The sequence below is a fragment of the Lacerta agilis genome, chromosome 3, assembly GCF_009819535.1.
Source record: "Lacerta agilis isolate rLacAgi1 chromosome 3, rLacAgi1.pri, whole genome shotgun sequence".
NCBI classification, from domain to species: Eukaryota; Metazoa; Chordata; class Lepidosauria; order Squamata; family Lacertidae; genus Lacerta; species Lacerta agilis.
In genome coordinates this window covers 101,378,980-101,397,606 of record NC_046314.1, presented here as the reverse complement: position 1 = coordinate 101,397,606, position 18,627 = coordinate 101,378,980, and the positions used below count along the sequence as shown (strand labels likewise).

Sequence of the window (18,627 nt, the reverse complement as noted above, 5' to 3'; positions counted from 1 at the left end):
CCAGCAAATTACTTGCATACTTGGAAAGTTAAAACAAGAAAAGTTATTCCTTTAGGACAGGGGTTGGGGGAAACACTTCAGATGTTCCTGGACTCCAGTCCCCATCAGCCCCAGCCAGCATGTCAGAGACTGTGGGAGTTGTAGTCCATCAATACCTGTTGTGCCACAGGTTGTCTACTCTTGCTTTAGGTGTTCTTAACTCCAATTGCAGCCTGGGAGTAATTGTCATCTTCTCCAGACAAACAACATGGAATTGGGTGACAAGCCATTTTCTTTCATCTTGTCAGACTAGTGAGAGTGAATGTGGGACCTTCCAGATGTTTGATGGGCTAGAGTTCCCATCACCCCTCACTAGCAAGACCAATAGCAAAGGATGATGGGAGTTGTAGTCCAGAAACATCTATAGCCACAGATCACCCATCCCTATATTAGACCATGGAGCTGGATTTAAAATCGGGTTACACAGAGATTGAGTTTTGTGTTGGTGTACTTATTGCAAAAAGGAGTCAGAGGTGTGCCTCCAAGTTCCTACCTAGTATCAGCCCTCACAAACCTCAGTCTGCCTCTGAGCTTTAAGCATCCTGATTTATTTATATTTTAATTGCTGCAGAAATTGAGTTCATCGCCGAAATGCGCACTTTGAGAGCCTTTCGGGTGAGGTATGGAAGGAACCGTTTGATGGCTGTGCGTGGCAGATTCCTCACGCTCAACCCGCAGTCGACCTCCTCCTCTCCTGCCTTGACCTTTGTTGCCTTCTGTACTCCTGTCACACACCTGTCAGAAGATGTAGATGGGGCTTCCAAGGACTCCACATTCCAGAGCCAGCACACACTGGATATGAAGATCACGGAGATGACTGAAAAGTAAGAAAAATCCACTATTTGAGCAGTTTAGTAGGGCCAGTCTGGATATTATTTATGATATAATTTATTCAATTTATATCCTGCCCTTCCTCCCGAAGCCAAAGGAACCCAGGGTGGCAAGCACATCAATATATATGCATTATAAGACCAGTTAAAAACATTCTATCAGCCATTGATTTCAGGGTTGCCAGGAGCAGCAGCTTCCAGGCATCAAACACCTGGGTAAAAGGAATGTTTTTCAATTGTTCCTGAAAGTCAATAGTGATGGAGAGAGATGCGTCACACAGCGACAGCAATTCTACAAATGGATAGAGTTGCCCAATGACCAGAAAAGAAAACCTGCCCTATGTTCCTGTGTTTTGATCTGCAATCATTAGCAGGTGAAGGTTTTCATGGAAATCAACTGCTGCCTGAGCTTTGGGGGCCAGGGGTGGGCAGAATCACACTTATAATCACAGGAGAAGAGGCCAGTAAACAACTAAGTTGGCAATCCTATTCTAGGCAGTGGTGTTTGCTTGCCACAAAAGTTCAGTCGTCGCCTATTGTGCTTTCTTTCCCACTTCATGATGGAGATACCATAGTATTGATTAAACTCTTCGCTGTTTTCTCCCCCTCAAGCGTTATTTACCATCTTGGTTATCAAAAGGAAGAGCTGGTTGGACAGTCTTGGTACCGTCTCCTGCATCCTGAAGATACTGGAAGAGCTGTAGAGATTCACAGGACTCTGAGTGAGTGTTGCGCCTGAGACAGAGTGACTAGGAAGATGGAAGCAACACCCACACCTCTTTAACAGTCATGGCATCACTCAGAGAATCATGGGAGCATTCCTATGCACATCCCTATGGAAGTAAACTCTACTGAAAACAGTGGGGCCTACTTCTAAGTAAACATCCATAGGCTTACACCACTGGAGTGCTTTGTTCAACCATGAACTCACCGCACAGAATTAAGCAAGCTGGCCACTATTTTTTTAGACTCAGCTCTCATCTATGATTTGGTGAAACAGCTGGCCTAACTTGCAGGGTGGTGTATAGATTATAGACATATACTAATAGAATTTGGAGTAGCGTGGCTAGAGAAGAGGGGGGGGGGAGAGTACAGGGTGCCTGCATGTTCAATACTTTTGTAGAAGAGGGGAATTCAGGTGTGGATTGTTATGCAGCTAGCCACATTAGTTTTAAGAGACTGCAAGGGTCATGTAGTCCCGATACTAGCAGCAAATCTCATATGACAATGTACCTGTGATAGGTAGTCATCCAGCCTCTGCCAGATTTGAATGGGTTTAAAAGAGGATTAGATAAAGTCATGAACAGCAAGGCTATCAATGGTTTGCTAATCCTGATGGCTATATGATTCTACCTCCACTGTTGGGCACAGAATGCTTCTGGGTACCAATAACTGGGGAAGGTCGGGAAGGGTGCTCTTGTGCTCAGGTCCTGCTTGCAGGTTTCCCAGTCATGTGGTTGGCCACTGTGAGAAAAGGAAGTTGGACTTGATTGGCCACTGCCCTGATCTAGCAGGGGTGTAGTGGTTAAGAGCGGTAGACTCGTAATCTGGTGAACCGGGTTCGCGTCTCCACTCCTCCACATGCAGCTGCTGGGTGACCTTGGGCTAGTCACACTTCTCTGAAGTCTCTCAGCCCCAGTCACCTCACAGAGTGTTTGTTGTGGGGGAGGAAGGGAAAGAAGAATGTTAGCCGCTTTGAGACTCCTTTGGGTAGTGAAAAGCAGGGTATCAAATCCAAACTCTTCTTATATTCTTATTGGGTCCGCGGACCAGAGGTTGCCCACCGCTGGCTTAATTGTTTGAGCTGGCCTTTGGGACTCAGGATTAAGCTGGCATAACTGCTTTGTAAACTTGTCAATATAGAACAGTGGCACTATGTAATTTCAGCTCAGCTGACTGCTGTTCTTCCAGTTATCAGGTGTTCTATGTGCCTATGTTTAAAAGAATAACCATTTATTATTTTTGCAGTTTCAGTGCACGATTCTGGGAGACACATTCGGCACACGGTAGTCCGTCTTCTCTGCAAGGACCTGAGCTGGGTTTGGGTGCGAGTTCTTGCGATAAGGGAGAATGGAAAGGGAGGAGAGCTGATCACTTGCACCAACCACATCCTCAGGTAAATACATTCTCTGCGTAGGTAATATTCGAGGGCAGTTCCAAACTAAGGCGCTTCCTTCGTTCTAAATTATCCGGCAGTGGAACTGACTCCCTTGGGAGGTTGTGGACTCTCCTTCCTTGGAGGTTTATAAGCAGAGGTAGGGTGGCCATCTATAATGGATGCTTTAGCTGAGATTCCTGCATTGCATGGGGTTGGAATAGATGACCCTTGGGGGTCCTTTCCAACTCTACAATTCTATGATTTATTATTATTTGCATTCTACACCATTGTCTCAATGAGATGTATAATAAACACATTTAAAACAGCAGATACATTTAAAACTAAACTAAAACAAAATAGACTCGGCCAAGACCCATTCATCCAGCTGGGACAGCCGCTTGGAACAAAAATGTCTTCCTTCATTTCCAGAAAGCACAGATGGTGTCTGCCTGCCATATTTCGACAGGAATTCTATTCCACAGAACTGGGGCAGTCACACTAAAAGCCCTGCTGCAGGTTACTTTGGAGTGGGCTTCTGAGATCTTTGGAACTTGCAGGAAAAAACTCTCCCACAGATTGTAGTGACCTACTGGGTATATAAGAGATAAGGCAGCTTCTCTAGCAACCCGGTCCTGTATAGAACTTATATGTTAGTACCAACTCCTTGAATTTCACCGAGTAGCAGCTTGGAAGCCAGTGCAAATCCCACAAGGAAGGTGATATATATGCTGGCAGTGGTTTGTCTACACAAGCAGCCTCGCTGCTGTCCTGCGCACCAGTTGCAGCCTCCAGAGCATCCTCAAGCATAGCTCCACATAAAACGCATTGCGTGACCATGAGATGGGGACCCAGTCATTGCCGTCCTCTTCTCCCCACGGCTCTTCCAACTTTTCTCATAATCTAGCTTTGAAAAAATAACTCAGAACAGTAGCACATAGTTTATGTCTTCTTTGCCAGAACACAGGGTTGTACTCAACTGACTCACAACAGGTTAGACCCATTGTAATTAACGGATGTGACTAAAGTTAAATCCATGGAATTGAATGGATTCGTTCCGATATTACTTAGTAATTGGATACATGCCCTAGTTTTAAAGAGGTTTTCTTGAGAATAATTGGGCAATAGCGCTTTAGGACATCTTACATCATTTGACTTTTAAAAAGATTGCTGAAATAATGTCTTTGGGGTTTTGTTTTTTTTTAATTGCTGTTAAGACAACTTGTGCTTTCCCTTCCTTGCGCTTATGGAATGCAATGGACAGAATATAGCTGGATGTACACAGAAAGGAAAAGCAGTTGCAGCAGCAAGGATAGTAGTTTGAAAAGTCAACTGCATTTCCACTTGTAGCGTACAACAAAAAATGAAAAAAAGGGCTCCTCCAGACAACCTGCTTATTGAGCATTTATCCTGATTTGCTTGCACAAAGCTTATGCAGAGGGTTGGTTAGATCTAGGCTTTATTGAGCATTCATCCTGGTTTGCTTGCGGGGTGTTTATATATCTTCCTGTGAATCATTCATTCATCTTCCACTTTTCAGTGCATTTCCATGTCACTTTCCTAACTACAAAAAGTCATTTCCCCCCCTTTTTCAAAGTGGATTCGCTGTGCTAGGGCAGCAGAGCATTTTAATTGTACAAACCTAAATTTTCTGCATGCACTTAAATCACATCTCCCTCCCCCCCCCAAAAAAAAAAGGTCTGGAGGCAGCCTTGATGGAAAGAGCTAGGAAAGAAGAACATCTCTGGATCTTGTTTAACTCTTCATCTCCCCCTTCCCCAATTTTCTTTGTCTGCAAATCTGAATTGGCTCCAACGTACATTGGTGTTGCAAACGACGTCTTCTGCTTTCTGTACTACGTTAGCAATATTTGCAAATTCTAGCCTCAAAGGCATTCCTGAACCCTCTGTGCAAATGCCCTCATGCTTGTCATTCCCTTGTGCTCTCACAATATTTTGATTATGCTACACAGTGGCATGGGAGGACCAAATCTGGTTTGAGTGCCTGTGTCAGTAACCTTCCTGTTGGTATGATGGCATCCAGCACTTGATTCAACGCATACTTTTTGTATCCTTGCATAGGGAGAAAGAAGCCCTCTATCTCCAGAACCAAGACCCACAGCATGGAGCTGTTTCCCCAGCTATCCAAAATCTTCAATGCAATTCTGGAGAAATACAGCAGCAGACAACAGAGCTGAACGAAGCCAGTTTCTTCCCTCAAGAATCAGTGGCAGCCATGGATGGGGCAAATGAGTACAACCCCTCTCAGCTGCTTGAGGCATGCGAAGAAAATATGCTTCCTTCTGCCCTTCCTTCTCTGTTTCCAACCAACATCCCTCTCCCTAAGATGAGGGCTGATGCAGGCACCCTGCAGCCGCCTCAAGAAATGGGACTTCCATTCTTTCCAGCAGGTGGGCCCAAAAGTCTCTCCAGTCTAGACAATGCCAACAAGCTGCCTTCCATGAACCCTTATGTGCTCTGCTCCCCTGGAAATGCACTTCCCCCTGATAGCAGCCCTCCTGTAGACATTTCTCCATTATTTGAAGGAGGGCCATCCATAGGCACGTTCCCAACAACAGGTACAAGCCCTGACCCAGACAGATGGGCCATCAGCATACTGGCTGGACAAATCCACTCCCTGGATGAAATCTTCTCTCAATGTGCAAAGCAAGCACCTCAGAAGTCTCCCAGCATTTCCTTGTGGCCCAGACAGTCGACTGAGGACATTCACATGATACCAAGGCAGGGTTTGGGGACTAATGGAGCTCTAGATTTCCCTGAGGAACTCTCTGTGGATGAAGATGTAATCGCCAACATCTTAAACAGCTTCCTAGACCCTAACAACTTAAACCCGCTCACTTCTGAGCTTGGATCAGAAAGCAGTTTCCATGCATTAAATGCTGAGCCACAGGCTTCCTTAATCCAGGCTCCTCGAACAGACATAACTCCTTGCCTTGAGCAGTGCCTCTTCTTGCATTCTTTGTCTTCCTCTGCATCACCCAGTACCCACGTGCCTGACTCCCAGTGGGATGGGAGATTCCATACTGTATTTCAGCAAGGTACTGCTTGCCCTTCTTCAACATAATGTTAAAATTTATAAATAACCAATAAATCAGGGGTGCAGAACCCATGCCCCTCTAGATGTCCCTGGGCTACAGCTCCCATCATCCCTGACCATTCACCAAGATGGCTGGGGCTCATGGGAGCTAGAGTCCAGGGACATCTTGATAAAGACCAATTATTGGGTTAAATAATGCACCCCAAGAATTGGTCTTTATCAGTCTGAAGGACCGTATGTTCTGCATCCCTGAAATAAAGTAACTGAGGCCAGTACAATCCTGAATTCACCTCAACTCAGGTTTGATGCAGGGCGGAATAATAAACTACACAGCTGCTGCTTTAAAAGTCTTCGTCGTAGTGGCATTCAGCATGCGAAATTTTCAGTGTCTGGTCATATGGCAAGACTAAAATTACAATGCCCCAAACCACTGAGAAGCACTGCCTGCCTGGAGTTTACAATCATCTCTCCATAAACTTTATAGCAGCTACTGCATGCTTGGCCCGTATGAATCCATACCGAGATGAAGGGTTTATGGATAGCTTTCCCGGCTGGGATAAAAATGGGCAGTACTGTCTTCATGCTAGAAGTAGGACCTCCATAATGCGTGGAGTGGCCTTAAAACAGGGTATATATCTAAAGATATTTATACAACCCTGGCATGATGACCTGCAACCCATGGCTGGCTTTAAAAGAGGATTTGCCACGTTCAAGGAGGATAAGGCTACTAGCCACAATGGCTATGTTCTACCACTAGTGAACAGCATGCCTTTGAATAAGTAATACCATATTTTTCCGTGTATAAGACTATAGTATATTTTCCCTAAATTTTTGAAGTTTAAAATAAGGGGTCATCTTATACACAGATAGTGCATAGTACATTTTCTTAATTTTTGGTTTAAGAAAATAGGGTTTGGCTTATACATGGGAGCGTCTTATACACGGAAAAATACGGTAAATTGAAATAGATAATACCAGTTGCTGGAAAAAGGCAGGTAACAAGAGTGTTGTTATAGCCAGACCTTGCTTTCACAAACCCCCGTGTTGCAATACAGAATATTCTGCTCAAATACAGCTGCAACACGTGGCTAATAAATGTAGTAAATGTATCATTATTAGTGGTTAGAATGTAATCCAAAATTTACAAATCATCAACTTCAAAATAATATATATCAGTCCATAACCAAGACGTAGTCAGCGTGATGAATTGCTGGGAGGGAACACCACAACGCAGGCCACTCCGAGAACAGGATGCTGGGCTAGATGTTGGGCCTTTGGTCAGATCCAGCAACCAGGCTCTTCTATTCTTACTTATTTACAAGCCACAGCCCTTGACTCCCCTGCCCCCAATTTATAGCCAGATCATGCCTGCTACAGCTTCCTAAACACAGTAGTTGAAGCAGGGTTGGCTCCATCACTCCTAGCTAGCACAGCCAACAAGTGGGAATTTCAGTAGGCCAGAGTTCCCATATATGAAAATAAAGGGCACACGAGCTTCTACCCCATCTAATTTGAACAATGTCCCTCCTTGTTGTTGTTGCCATCTGTCTCGGGACACAATGGAGAGGCACATGCACCTTTGGGGGTGAAGTCAACATGTTGGAAAGCTGTAATGACTATGATGCAAAAAAGCGTTAGCCTTGCTGTTGTTGGCACCCGTCTGTCTCAGGGGACAATGAAGGAGTGTGTGTTTGGGGGTCCAAACCGTTTGAGTTACAGTGCCTGCTGTGGCTGTAGAGACTGATACGGGAGAGACATGTTTTGCTGCAGCTGGGGCAGATGAAGGTGTCCAGTTGTGCTGCTGCAGGTGCACCACAGCGTTTCTTTTCGCTTAACTCCTGCATCCTTCCTTCCTGCAGGTGTCTTTCCAGAAGAGGCCATGTTCTACTGAACGCGGCATGGTTGCCCCCCAAGACTGGGTTTAGAAATGAGAGCCCGTGTTGGCAGATAACCTGGCAGTGGAGACCTCCCCTTCAACATTTCTCCAGTGAAATAGGGATGTCCTACCATAACCTCCCAATATTTCTGCAGTAAAAATAGGGGCGCCCTAAGGAGAAGCGGGACATTCTGGGATCAAATCAGAAACCTAGGACGGCTCCTGAAAATCCTGGAAAACAGGAAAAATTGGAGGGTCTGTGGAGAATGGGATTGGCCTGAGGCATGAGACCACATAAGAAAGTGACCAGGCCATCCCCAACACACTGCCAGTGGGGCTCAACCACCTTCTGGTGTGGACAGTGGAGGACCAGCTATGGCGACACAAGGAATGCGACCGCCCTCTAGGGGGCGCTGCAGCGCGATTATCAATAATAAAAGAAAAAAACTCCACTGGGCCTTTTGTTCTCTCGTTGGTTTATTCGTGACGCCATAGGGGAGGCGGGCCGTGGCCCGAGCCTTGCCGCGCGCATGTGCGTCCCGCCCATTGTGACGCTATCCTCTCCCGTTGCCAGGAAACGGGAAAGCGCTGTGATGCCGTGGCCTGCAAGCATCCGAGCGAGGCCTGGCGGGGGCGGGGGGCGTGGAGCGGAGGCGGTGCGTCAGTGGCAGGTGGAGCTCCGGCCCAGCGGCTGCTGCTGCTGCTCGCGCGACCTTCCTCTTCCGGGTTTGCGGCCCGTCCTCCCCTTCCAGCCTCCTCGAGCTCTGACCCCGCAACGCCCCGCACACCCACGAGGCAGTGTGCAAGGCGGCAAGGACCGGTGACCAGAGAGCGGGGTTTGTTGGGGCCTTGTAAGCTCAAGGAGGAGGGGGGGAAGCGGTGAAGGAAAGCCCCTTGCCTGCCACTTGCCCAACAGGACTGCAGGTCGGTTCATTCATATATATATTTCCCCCCGTTTCATAGAATCGTAGAGTTGGGAATGGGGGTCATCTAGTCCAGCCCCTTGCCATTGCAGGAATTTATTTATTTATTTAGCCCAACGTGGGGCTCGAACCCACGACCCTGGGATTAAGAGTTTGGTCATGCTCTACCGATTTAGAGGTTGTAATAGGTTGCCTTTTTAAAGAGCTGAAAACTCTCGCGATGAAATACAGTGCCCCCTCCCATGCAGTTGCAAGCAGTTTATTGCGAATTTTAAAAACACCCCCAGCGGTAATAAAACAAAACACCCGGCCCGAAAACAACGAGCAACAGAGTGATAAACAGCAACCCACCAACGGTGAGAGAACGTGGTGAAAATAGCAGAATAGAAACGCCAACGGGGCAAGTGGGTTTCCAAAGCTTTCCCAGGGGGCCTGTTGGTCCCAAGTTAACCAGGTCACCAGTCGGCAATGGGTTCAGGAACTATGGGGCAGCCCCAGAAAATGCCCTTGTGCTGGGTGACTTAACTGCTTTTTTGTGGCAGGGAGGTGAGAAGGGCCTTCAAAGCTAAATGGAGCCTCCAGGGCAGAGGCAAACTATCTCTGGAATACTAAGTGTTCGGGGCCAGGGAGTGGACAACGGGAGGATTACTACTCCTGGCCTACCTGAGGGCAGTTGATGTCATTAGATTGTGAGTGGTAGGTTTTAGCTTTGGGATCCCCTTCCTTTTTGCTGGAATCCTGAGGTCTGTCTGCTGGAGCCATGTGCAGAACAGTTGCCTAGAAAGTGTGGTGTTCATACACTTAGAAGTAATGATCAGGACAACTCTGGGTGCTTCTCAGTCCTGGAATTTGTTTTTAGTGCCAGAAATAAGCTCATACTCCTTCCACACAAAATCCAGCCTTGGTTCTCTTCCCCCAGCCTCCTATCAACACTTAATTTGTTTCACCAACATGGGGTGGGGTAGGGGAAGGAAGGTATTGTGGCTGAGGAAGGCCCAGCCAAATGGGCAGGGTATAAATAATACATTATTATTATTATTATTATTATTATTATTATTATTATTATTATTTTATTATTGTTAGGATCTGCTTCATCAAGTACAAGTAGATCCTTTGTGATCTACTGCAAGTCACCCAGAGATGTACTAGTAGTTATTTATTTATTTATTCATTCATTCATTCATTCATTCATTGTTTGTTTGTTTGTTTGTTTGATTTATATACTGCCCTTCATCAAAAGATCTCAGGACTGTTCACAATATAAAAACACAAGATAGAAGCACAAATAATAGTAAAAAAAGAAGAAGCAACAAAACAGTAACCACCCCACACACCCTTGCATTAGACTGTCCAATCCAGCTGTGGTTTTCTTACCGTGCGCTTCAGATTCCCTTAGATGGATCTATAACTTATTGCAGAAGGAACACTAATGGCATATATCTCACTTCACCCTTAAACTGTTTTTCAAGCTACATTAAACCACTAAGTGAGAGGTCATCTAGAGTTCTGAGGTTTGCTATCATTGATGTGCTCATGGCACCCAGCTCTGTCTCCCCTTTAGATTTATTTCATTTATTGGTCCCCTTAAGCCATTTGCACCACATGGGGAAGGGAAGGGGGCTGCATTTTCACACCACCCCAAATGTCACCTCTAGCCCTGCCCTCTGCATTTTGATTGAGTGGAAGATCCGAACAGTACGCTTGCTAAAAATCCAAAGACAACACCATGTACATTAGATTTGGCAGTTTTTTACAGGTACTAGCTTTATTCCTTTATTAGCCGCATAACAGGTTAGCAATACAGTTTAACTGCTAATTGCTATTGGCTATAAAGTTTACCGGTACCTTTTGATTTCTGTCTGGTAGTAAAGTTACAAAATCTATTTTCTGAAAGTGGCAACCCTAGGGCACCTCTCTATCTTGCACCCTCAAAACATTGTATATTTGATCCAGTGTCTTTGTGACTTGAAGAAGGGACATCCTTTATTGCCCTCCTCAGAGTTCTACTCCAACCCACACTTTCATAAGCAGTTTAAAAGGGTCTCTTGCTTCTGTGTGCCACATTTCTGTCTCATAGAACACCCCACATCTTAGCTGTGTGGAATGCGATGAGTGAACAACAAAGAATATGATGAGAGTTGCCTTTTTGGATCAGACCAAAATCCATCAGGTCCAGGGTCTGGTGCAGGATGGAGATGGCACCCTTGCTCCATTGCTTTGCTCCCCGCTTCTGATAAACATTAGTACTGTATGCCATTTCTGAACATGGAATACATAGTCATGTAACTGACTACTGTGAATTTGTCTACTAGAATTTAATTGCTCTGAGATCACCCCATGATACGCTTTTAATGACATCTGAATATGGGCAGGGTGGGAAACAGGTGCAGAGCAAAATGCTCTTCCTCAGCCTCCATAAGATCTCTACCAAACACAAGACCTCTGGAAAATAGACTTTAACAGAACAAGGCTAACTGGCCCTGCATGCAGTTAGTTATGAGTCAAGTTTTGGAGGTATGGTGTAAAGACACATGAGGCCATCACCTTGCTAAAGCCAAACAGTTCTGGGCCTGGTCAGTGTCTAGAGGGGAGGCCATATCAAAATCATATGTAGGTTCCAGGACAGAGGAGTGGCAGGAGATAACTGAGAAAAAATATTGCTTAACTAAATATGTAAATGGATCATAGGATGCTGGGATTAGGCTGGATTTGTTCCCTCCCCCAACACCAGCCATTTGGGAAGCAAGCACATAGACTGAGTTTCCCCTCCCCACTTTGATCAGGTAGAGCTGAGATAAAAGATATAAAACAGGGATGGGGAACCTATGACACCAAATGATGTTGGATTGCAGCTCTCATCAGCTGCAACCAGAATGGCAAGTGAGCAGAGATGATGGGAGCTGTAGTCCAATAATATCTGGAAGGTCAAAGGTTCTCCATCTCTGCTGGAAAGGAACCAACTGAGTAACTATGCTAGTAGCTGCAAAAAGTTTTGGGGTCCAGGCCTCAAAAATTTCTGCCAAAAAATGTTAATCTTTAAGATGCCAGATGTCCTTCTGTTGCTTTTTGCTATTTGCTGTCAATGAAGTGCCAAAGAACAACTAGCTCACTCTTTTTCCATGGCCATATGTTGTACTGAAATTCTAAACCCAATCACCCATTGAAGTTAGTCAAAATTATGTCCAAATAAACATGTATAGGACTGAGAGGGCCAAGAAATTGAGGGCTGCCAGCTGAATGATAACAGCGCCCCCTCATAATTAAGATCTCATTTATTCTTGTTTTAATTGTGCCGAATCCCGATTCAGCTCATTTTATTGGTTTATATAGTATCAGTATCTGTAATATGTGTCTTTTTGATGCAATGGCCTGTAGGCTATGCAAATAAAGTTTGTTGTTGTCTCATGTATAGGACTGCATTGTAAGTCCTGGGTCAGACTCAGCAGAATGTTTTAGGTTTAAACCTAGTATGTTACATTATCAAAGGCTTTTCCTGTGCAGAAATTTGAGGACATCAGGAGTCCTGGACAAAACGGAGTAGGAATTTTCCTCAAAGCCTCTAATGGTAGTTTCTATTCCATTGTATTTCTTTCCAAGGAATATAATCATTTTAGTGGGTCATCTCTTTAGAGCAGATACAGGCACCCAACTTTGTAAAGCACCAAACAGGCAGCATCAATTTAGAGACCTAATGAGTAGCTAGATGCTTTTACTGCCAGTTCATTAGAGCATCACAATGTAAACGGACACACACACACCTGCATTTCTTTTCTGTAAGAATCTAAGCACCACTTAGATTGTGGGGTTGTAGCAAAAGATATATATCAACCTCATGAGCCTGCCCCATATACACACACAGTGCCATAGTCCATCCATCCCCTCAGAGAATTAAGTCAACCCTCCAGCTTTGTAAATTAGCTTTTGGTGCAGCCGTTTCTTGCCCTGAACTGTGCACAAGTTGGCCTGCTAGCCAACAAATGGTCAGTGACAGTTTCTGTGGCAACTTAAACTGTGATGAGGTGGAGAGCTAACAGTAGTTTCTCTTTCAGCTTGAGTCTAGTGACTTGGAAGCATCCCAAAACCAAAAGCCTTATGAAGCAGCTGCGTGGGAATAAAGGCGGGGGCAATGCCAGAAAGAAGAGTTCCCCCTCTGGTAAGGACAGCAGGAATCCAGCATTACAGACGTCCGAGGACAGCAGGCCGCTCAACATCCTAAATCCGAAACTGTTGGCTCAGAAGCGACCTCTGCAAGGTTTGAGCAGTATGGGAGGCAGCACCGCAGGGAGTCCCGAAGATGCCAAAAGACCAAAGCTCTTGCCTGAAGTGAATTCTCCTGGCCAGGAATCTGAAGACGAGGAGTCAGATGAGAGTGAATATGAGAGAGAAGAGAATGAGAGTGATGACAGTGATTATACAAACAGTGAAGACGACGATGACGACGAAACTGGCAGCGATGCCTCAGAAAGCAGTGACAAAGGCCCTGAAGAAACAACAAGCCAGCCTTCTTCAAAGACTGATTTAACAAAAGGTAAACGTTGATGCTTGGAAAAATTCAATAAATAGTGCATCTTTGTGTCACCTATCGGCCGTTCTGAGCTTTTCTTTCTCTGGTGGCTTCTGCTTCTAGTTAACCGCCTTAGATGTGGGCATGTAACCATTAATATGCATTATATCCACCATTCAGATGCGCTCCTTGACACTGCTCTCTTTATCACCTAACCGTCCTACATAATTGCCTTATCGTCAGGTGTGTCACATGCTTCGTGCTGCCTCTGAAAGCAGGAAAAGCAGTGTGTGCCTTTCTGTGTCATACTCTGCATTTCTGTATATTCTGTTGCTCAGATACCAAAGAAGTTGGGGCTGTTGGTTGAATAATCTCTTGCATCCTATTTAGTGGAAACACGTTATTGCAATCCAAAAAGTTGTGTTGAAATATGGAATAGCCTATCATTTTTAATGGCTGCATAAATGCCGTATGGTAATCACACCACTAAAAACAATGATGGTTATTCCTCACAACAGCTGATCAGGCAAAGTAGGCCTGGGTGATATATCAATATATTATCCAAAACCTGTTTCAAGTTCACATCATGATATCTGTTTCATAATATTTGACCTGGCAATATATCGTGAATCTCAATGTGTGTGAGGGCTAGTCGATATCTGGTTTTCAACATTGCGATATATCACCGGCTAAACATCACCAATAAGGATGGAACTATGCAGAGGCAAACAGGCTACTACTTGGCAGCTGCTACTACTTAGGGCTCTAAAACGGATGTCGTTATTATCGTCAATAACCACATAGTCAGTTTCATCAGCAGGCAAGCTAAAATACACCCGAACAGGACTTTGGGTTATGGGCTTGGCTTCCAAATTGTGGTATTCAGGACAATCCAAAGTACGGTGATGAGTCATGGTGAATACAAATAATCTGGGACTGCCAGCAGGCTTGCTAGGCGACAGAAGCGGTGGTGGCAGAAACAGCAGGGACCTCACAGGCAGTAGTGGCGACAGCCTTAAAGGCCCAGTGGTGGCGGCAGAATCCCTGGCGGTCTGCGAGGCCTGGTGGCGGCAGGAGTTAGTATCAGATATCATGATATATCAATATGTTGAGATGTTTAGCTGATGGTATATTGCGATATTGAAAACCAGATATTGCCCAGCCCTGAAGCAAAGCTGTGTTATCCCCCTGTTGAAGTCTGAGGATGGGGGAATGCAGTCCGGAGAAACAGTGGCTTGTCTACGTTCACCAAGGTAAGAATTGCTCGCTGGAAACGACACACTTGCCTGCTGCCCTATAGCAGCTCATTGTTTGCACCCAGTCAACGGTGCCATTGCCTCAGTGTGTAATGAGAACACTTTGTCATGCAGGTTAGTCTTCTGGTTGGATGTTTTGTATTTTCTCATGGAAGAAGGGGAGTAGTCTCCTAAATAGGTACTTTGTTGGCCTCACCAGCTGAGTTCAGAATTGGGTGATCTGTTTTCCTTTACACTGTCCTGACAGCAGATTAAAGAAGCTCAAAGAACGTTGTGGATTTTTTGAAAGTTCAAAATATTACATTATGACAGTGCTAATTTGTTCCTTGTTTGATCTCTGCAATGGTTCTAAAATTGTTTGCCACTAGTTTCAAACCTGAAATGTGTAATGTGCATTGGTGGCCTCCCCAAAAGTTGGTGCAAGTGTAGCAAATTCAAAGAAGAGGGAGCTCGAGGAGTAAAAGAGGATTAGGAAACAAACGTTGGTACTGAAAATGAGCATTTTTTGTGAGTCACGTTGACTGCTGCAGTAAGCAACTGATCCTTGTAATAAATCAGTTTAGTTACTACTTGAAAGCCAAGTTTGCCTCGTGGTCATTCTGTAGATTTCCTCTCTTTGTCATATCTGTTGAGAATTGACTGTAGTCTAGAGTTCTAAATGTATGCTCAAGCCTTCAGCCAAAATTACGGTTTGGTCTACTCAACAGAAAGAGCTTATAAGGGCATTGTGGAACTGTCAGCAAGAAGCAGCCGGAAGCACTAATAAAGAACAAATGAGCCACTCAAAACATGTTTTTCTGTTTTGAAAATATGCTTTCTAAATGCAATAAGCAATGTGATACGATATTTATAAAATCATTGAGTGAGATTTCCTAAGGCAGCCTTTTAAGTTAGCTTTGGAATTCTTGTTTCAATGCAGAAAAACAAGATTTGCTCTTAAGAATTGAGACTGATTATATCTTCCAAAGCCGCAGAAAGTTGTGAAATCCAAGCTATCATAATCTTGTCTTCCTTCCTTCCTAAATCGTGGAACCGACTGAGAATTGTGCACCTTAAACATATTTAAATTATATTTGGTAGTGGTAGGTGTTGTCTTACCTTCTCACTCTTCTAGTCAGACAACCATTGTTATATTAATCTTGTGAAGACTAGAAATTTATTAAAATGAAAACATTGTTTTTTATACTGATGTGCTTCCAAGAACCATATCTCTGACAGTGCAGTCCAGTACACCTCTACTCAGAAGTAAATGGGTACAGAGTTGCTGCCTGGGAGAAAATGCAGTTATCTCAAGAATCTTAATTTGAAAAATGTTCAGAATTGGCAACACTGAGAGTGATGCTTTTACATGAATTAAAAAATGGCTGATGTACCACAAACAAAGCACAATTATAAATAGCAGCGTGGTTAATTGGGAAAGTGTCTAATGAGTTCACCAGGGACGCGGATTAGGTCTCATTTAGCATAATAAATGAATCTAGAGGAGGGAGCAAAGAGCACTAATGAAATTCAAATATGAAAACAGAAGGTGGTGAGAACATAATCAATTGGCATACAAATAATAGGTAGCTAGGTGGTGGGACTAAACACAGCCACATACAGCTATTCTTTTGCAGGGAATAAATCATTGGGAACAAATTAATTTTAAATGCATATAATTTAATATCAAATGCAGGTCAGGAAAAACGTGGAAAGATGGATGAAGAAAGGTTTATGTGCAAAGCCAGTGCTGCTTCTCTAATCTTTTATGAACAGACAGCCAAAAACAGATGTAGTTTGTTGGCCAAATAGCAGAGACAGAGGCTACTTCTTGGACATTCTGGTGTGGTTAGTTTAATTAATTTACATAGCACCATCAGTGGGTGTCTGGTGACTTGTGCGCGCAGACAAGTCCTCTTAAAATCTAAATTTTATGTTGAGGGGCAGCCAGTGTTAGAAATTAGCCAGGCGCCAGGTGCATTTTGCTACTGGCGTGGGTCCAGTTGTGACTGTGAGGAGATTTCTGGGTGCCAGGTTGGCAACTGCAGTTTAGAAATGGCCTTAGTCCATAACTAATACAATTTCCATTGTGTGTGTTTCTCCTTGCATACTGGAACAAGTGAATTGTTGTAACAGCAAGCTGCATGCAGACAAGGCACTTGAGATCGTAGAATTATAGAATCGAAGAATTGCAGCGTTGGAACGGACCCTGAGGGTCATCTAGTCCAATCCCTTGGCGAACAGACATTCTCTTGTGGCGACCCCAACCCAGGTTTAAGGGTCCATTTGGGGCCTAGCTTTTGTACCTGAGTTTCTAAAACTGGGGGCATCAGATGTGTGTATTGAGGGGAGATAATGGATGGAGGGCAAAATGGAAGATTGCGCATGTAGGTTGATTGTTTTGGCTTTGTTTCAGGGGGGGACTCTTTATTTATTTAAATAATGAGGGCTAAGGGGGTTTTCCTGAGGAAAGACACCCTGAAGGCATTCATGGCATAAAGAAAGGAGAAATGGTGCACTTGTGTGTGTCGGGGTGGGAGGAGACCTTTGGACCGTTGTGAAGCAATGGAATTTCATGTAGTTCCAGAAGTTTTGATCATGAGTAACGTTGGCTATCGCCCTGTGTCGGCGAAGATGGGAGAACCGGGCTGTGGTCCTCTTTGTGAGAGTAGTCTCCTTGGCATTTTGACTGGTTTGGTGGTCCATAAAAAGCATGGACTGGCAGCTGAGGTGTCCAGCATGCTGTTTCTTTTGCCTTTCTTGTAGCATCCTAGTTGCACACAGTTTGCTTGTATGACAACGGGTTGCTATTTGGATGAAGGATAGTTGTACAAGGAGAGAACTAAGAGTCATAAATACGTTGAAAGCATTGCAAAGAGACAGAAAAGACAACGGAATTATGACATACGCAGTAGTGTTTTGAATTTGGGCTGCCTGCATTTTTAACACACACACATATATATCCCCAGAATTCAAAGCCCGAGGAAAGGCCTCCGTTATCATGAGGGCTATAAAGAGAATCTGGAGGTTTTTATCACAATTTTATTTTATTGTGGTTATGTAGTGCTTTAATACTGCCTGGTGCTTCCGAGAGATTTCAATCTATATTAGGCAAATGCCGGTGATGAGAGGAAGAGAGGGAAAGGCGTGGGATGAGACTTAATAATACAAATAAAAATGAATTATCGGGAGTGAATTCAGCTCAGTGATTTGCAAAAAGAGACTTCAGTGAGGAGGAATAGGCAGAGCTGCCAACTGAGACAAGCTTCGGAAAGCTACTCAAGCATGGTTTGAGCTGAATCTGAATGGGACCTAGTTCCCCGCCTGCATCCCAGCTTCTGTGGGGAAACTTTTGCAAATGTGAATGAAATGGAATTGACGCAGTGCATTCTTCCGAACTTGGCAGACGGTATCTAGTGTTTTCTGCTCAGAACTTTGCAGGCAATAAGTGGGGTGGATTGTTTAAATTAGCACTTAAAAAATATGCTAATGAGCTAAAAGCCCTGGTTTGAATAATCAAATTTTAATTGGCTTTTCTGGAGAAAAGTAGATTTCCATTGGCGAATGTTGCCATTAGACAAATTGACTTCCTCCAAATTACGCAACAGTTGGTACATTTTTATATATATATATATATTTTGCTATTTAGCAAAGTGCCTTGCGTGTTTATCCATGTAGTTAAAGCAATTAAATACCTTAATATCCTTGGGTGTTATTAGCTATGCAGCCGTACAGTGTGAGCATGTAAGCAGGCCTATTGTCTTGAATAGGACTTAGTCACCAATAATAACATATCCTTGGGATTCCAGCCTTAATATGTTAAGCAGTATTACATTGCTAGACATTTTGGCACTTCAGATTTCAGTACCTGTATTTCAGGCAGACCCAGCTGGTGAGCCTGACTTTCACTCTGGCTGAACGTGTATGGCATCCAATCTGTGCTGAACTGGACTTTCCCATTACCCTTGGGTAGAACCTGGATTTGATATTTGTGGTCTTGGCCTTTCTTGCATCAAAGAGCAGTTCTGGGCGCCACAGTTTTAAGAAGGCTATTTGACAAGATTGACA

At 44.2% G+C, this 18,627-nt stretch overlaps 2 protein-coding genes across 2 annotated transcripts in view; both read left to right on the top strand.

Moving 5' to 3' along the window:
- LOC117044315 (neuronal PAS domain-containing protein 4-like) overlaps positions 1–7,927 on the top strand; it is a 38,786-nt gene extending 30,859 nt beyond the window's left edge. The window contains exons 6-10 of the mRNA XM_033144951.1: positions 611–863; positions 1,482–1,591; positions 2,838–2,985; positions 5,046–6,022; positions 7,881–7,927. Of these exons, the coding sequence (XP_033000842.1) occupies positions 611–863; positions 1,482–1,591; positions 2,838–2,985; positions 5,046–6,022; positions 7,881–7,912 (1,520 nt within the window). The 3' untranslated portion in view covers positions 7,913–7,927. The remainder of the gene's footprint in view (positions 1–610; positions 864–1,481; positions 1,592–2,837; positions 2,986–5,045; positions 6,023–7,880) is intronic.
- A 710-nt stretch (positions 7,928–8,637) lies between these two features.
- Positions 8,638–18,627, top strand: part of RRP36 (ribosomal RNA processing 36) — a 29,614-nt gene continuing 19,624 nt past the window's right edge. Inside the window, exons 1-2 of the mRNA XM_033144960.1 lie at positions 8,638–8,821; positions 12,870–13,348. Of these exons, the coding sequence (XP_033000851.1) occupies positions 12,913–13,348 (436 nt within the window). The 5' untranslated portion in view covers positions 8,638–8,821; positions 12,870–12,912. The remainder of the gene's footprint in view (positions 8,822–12,869; positions 13,349–18,627) is intronic.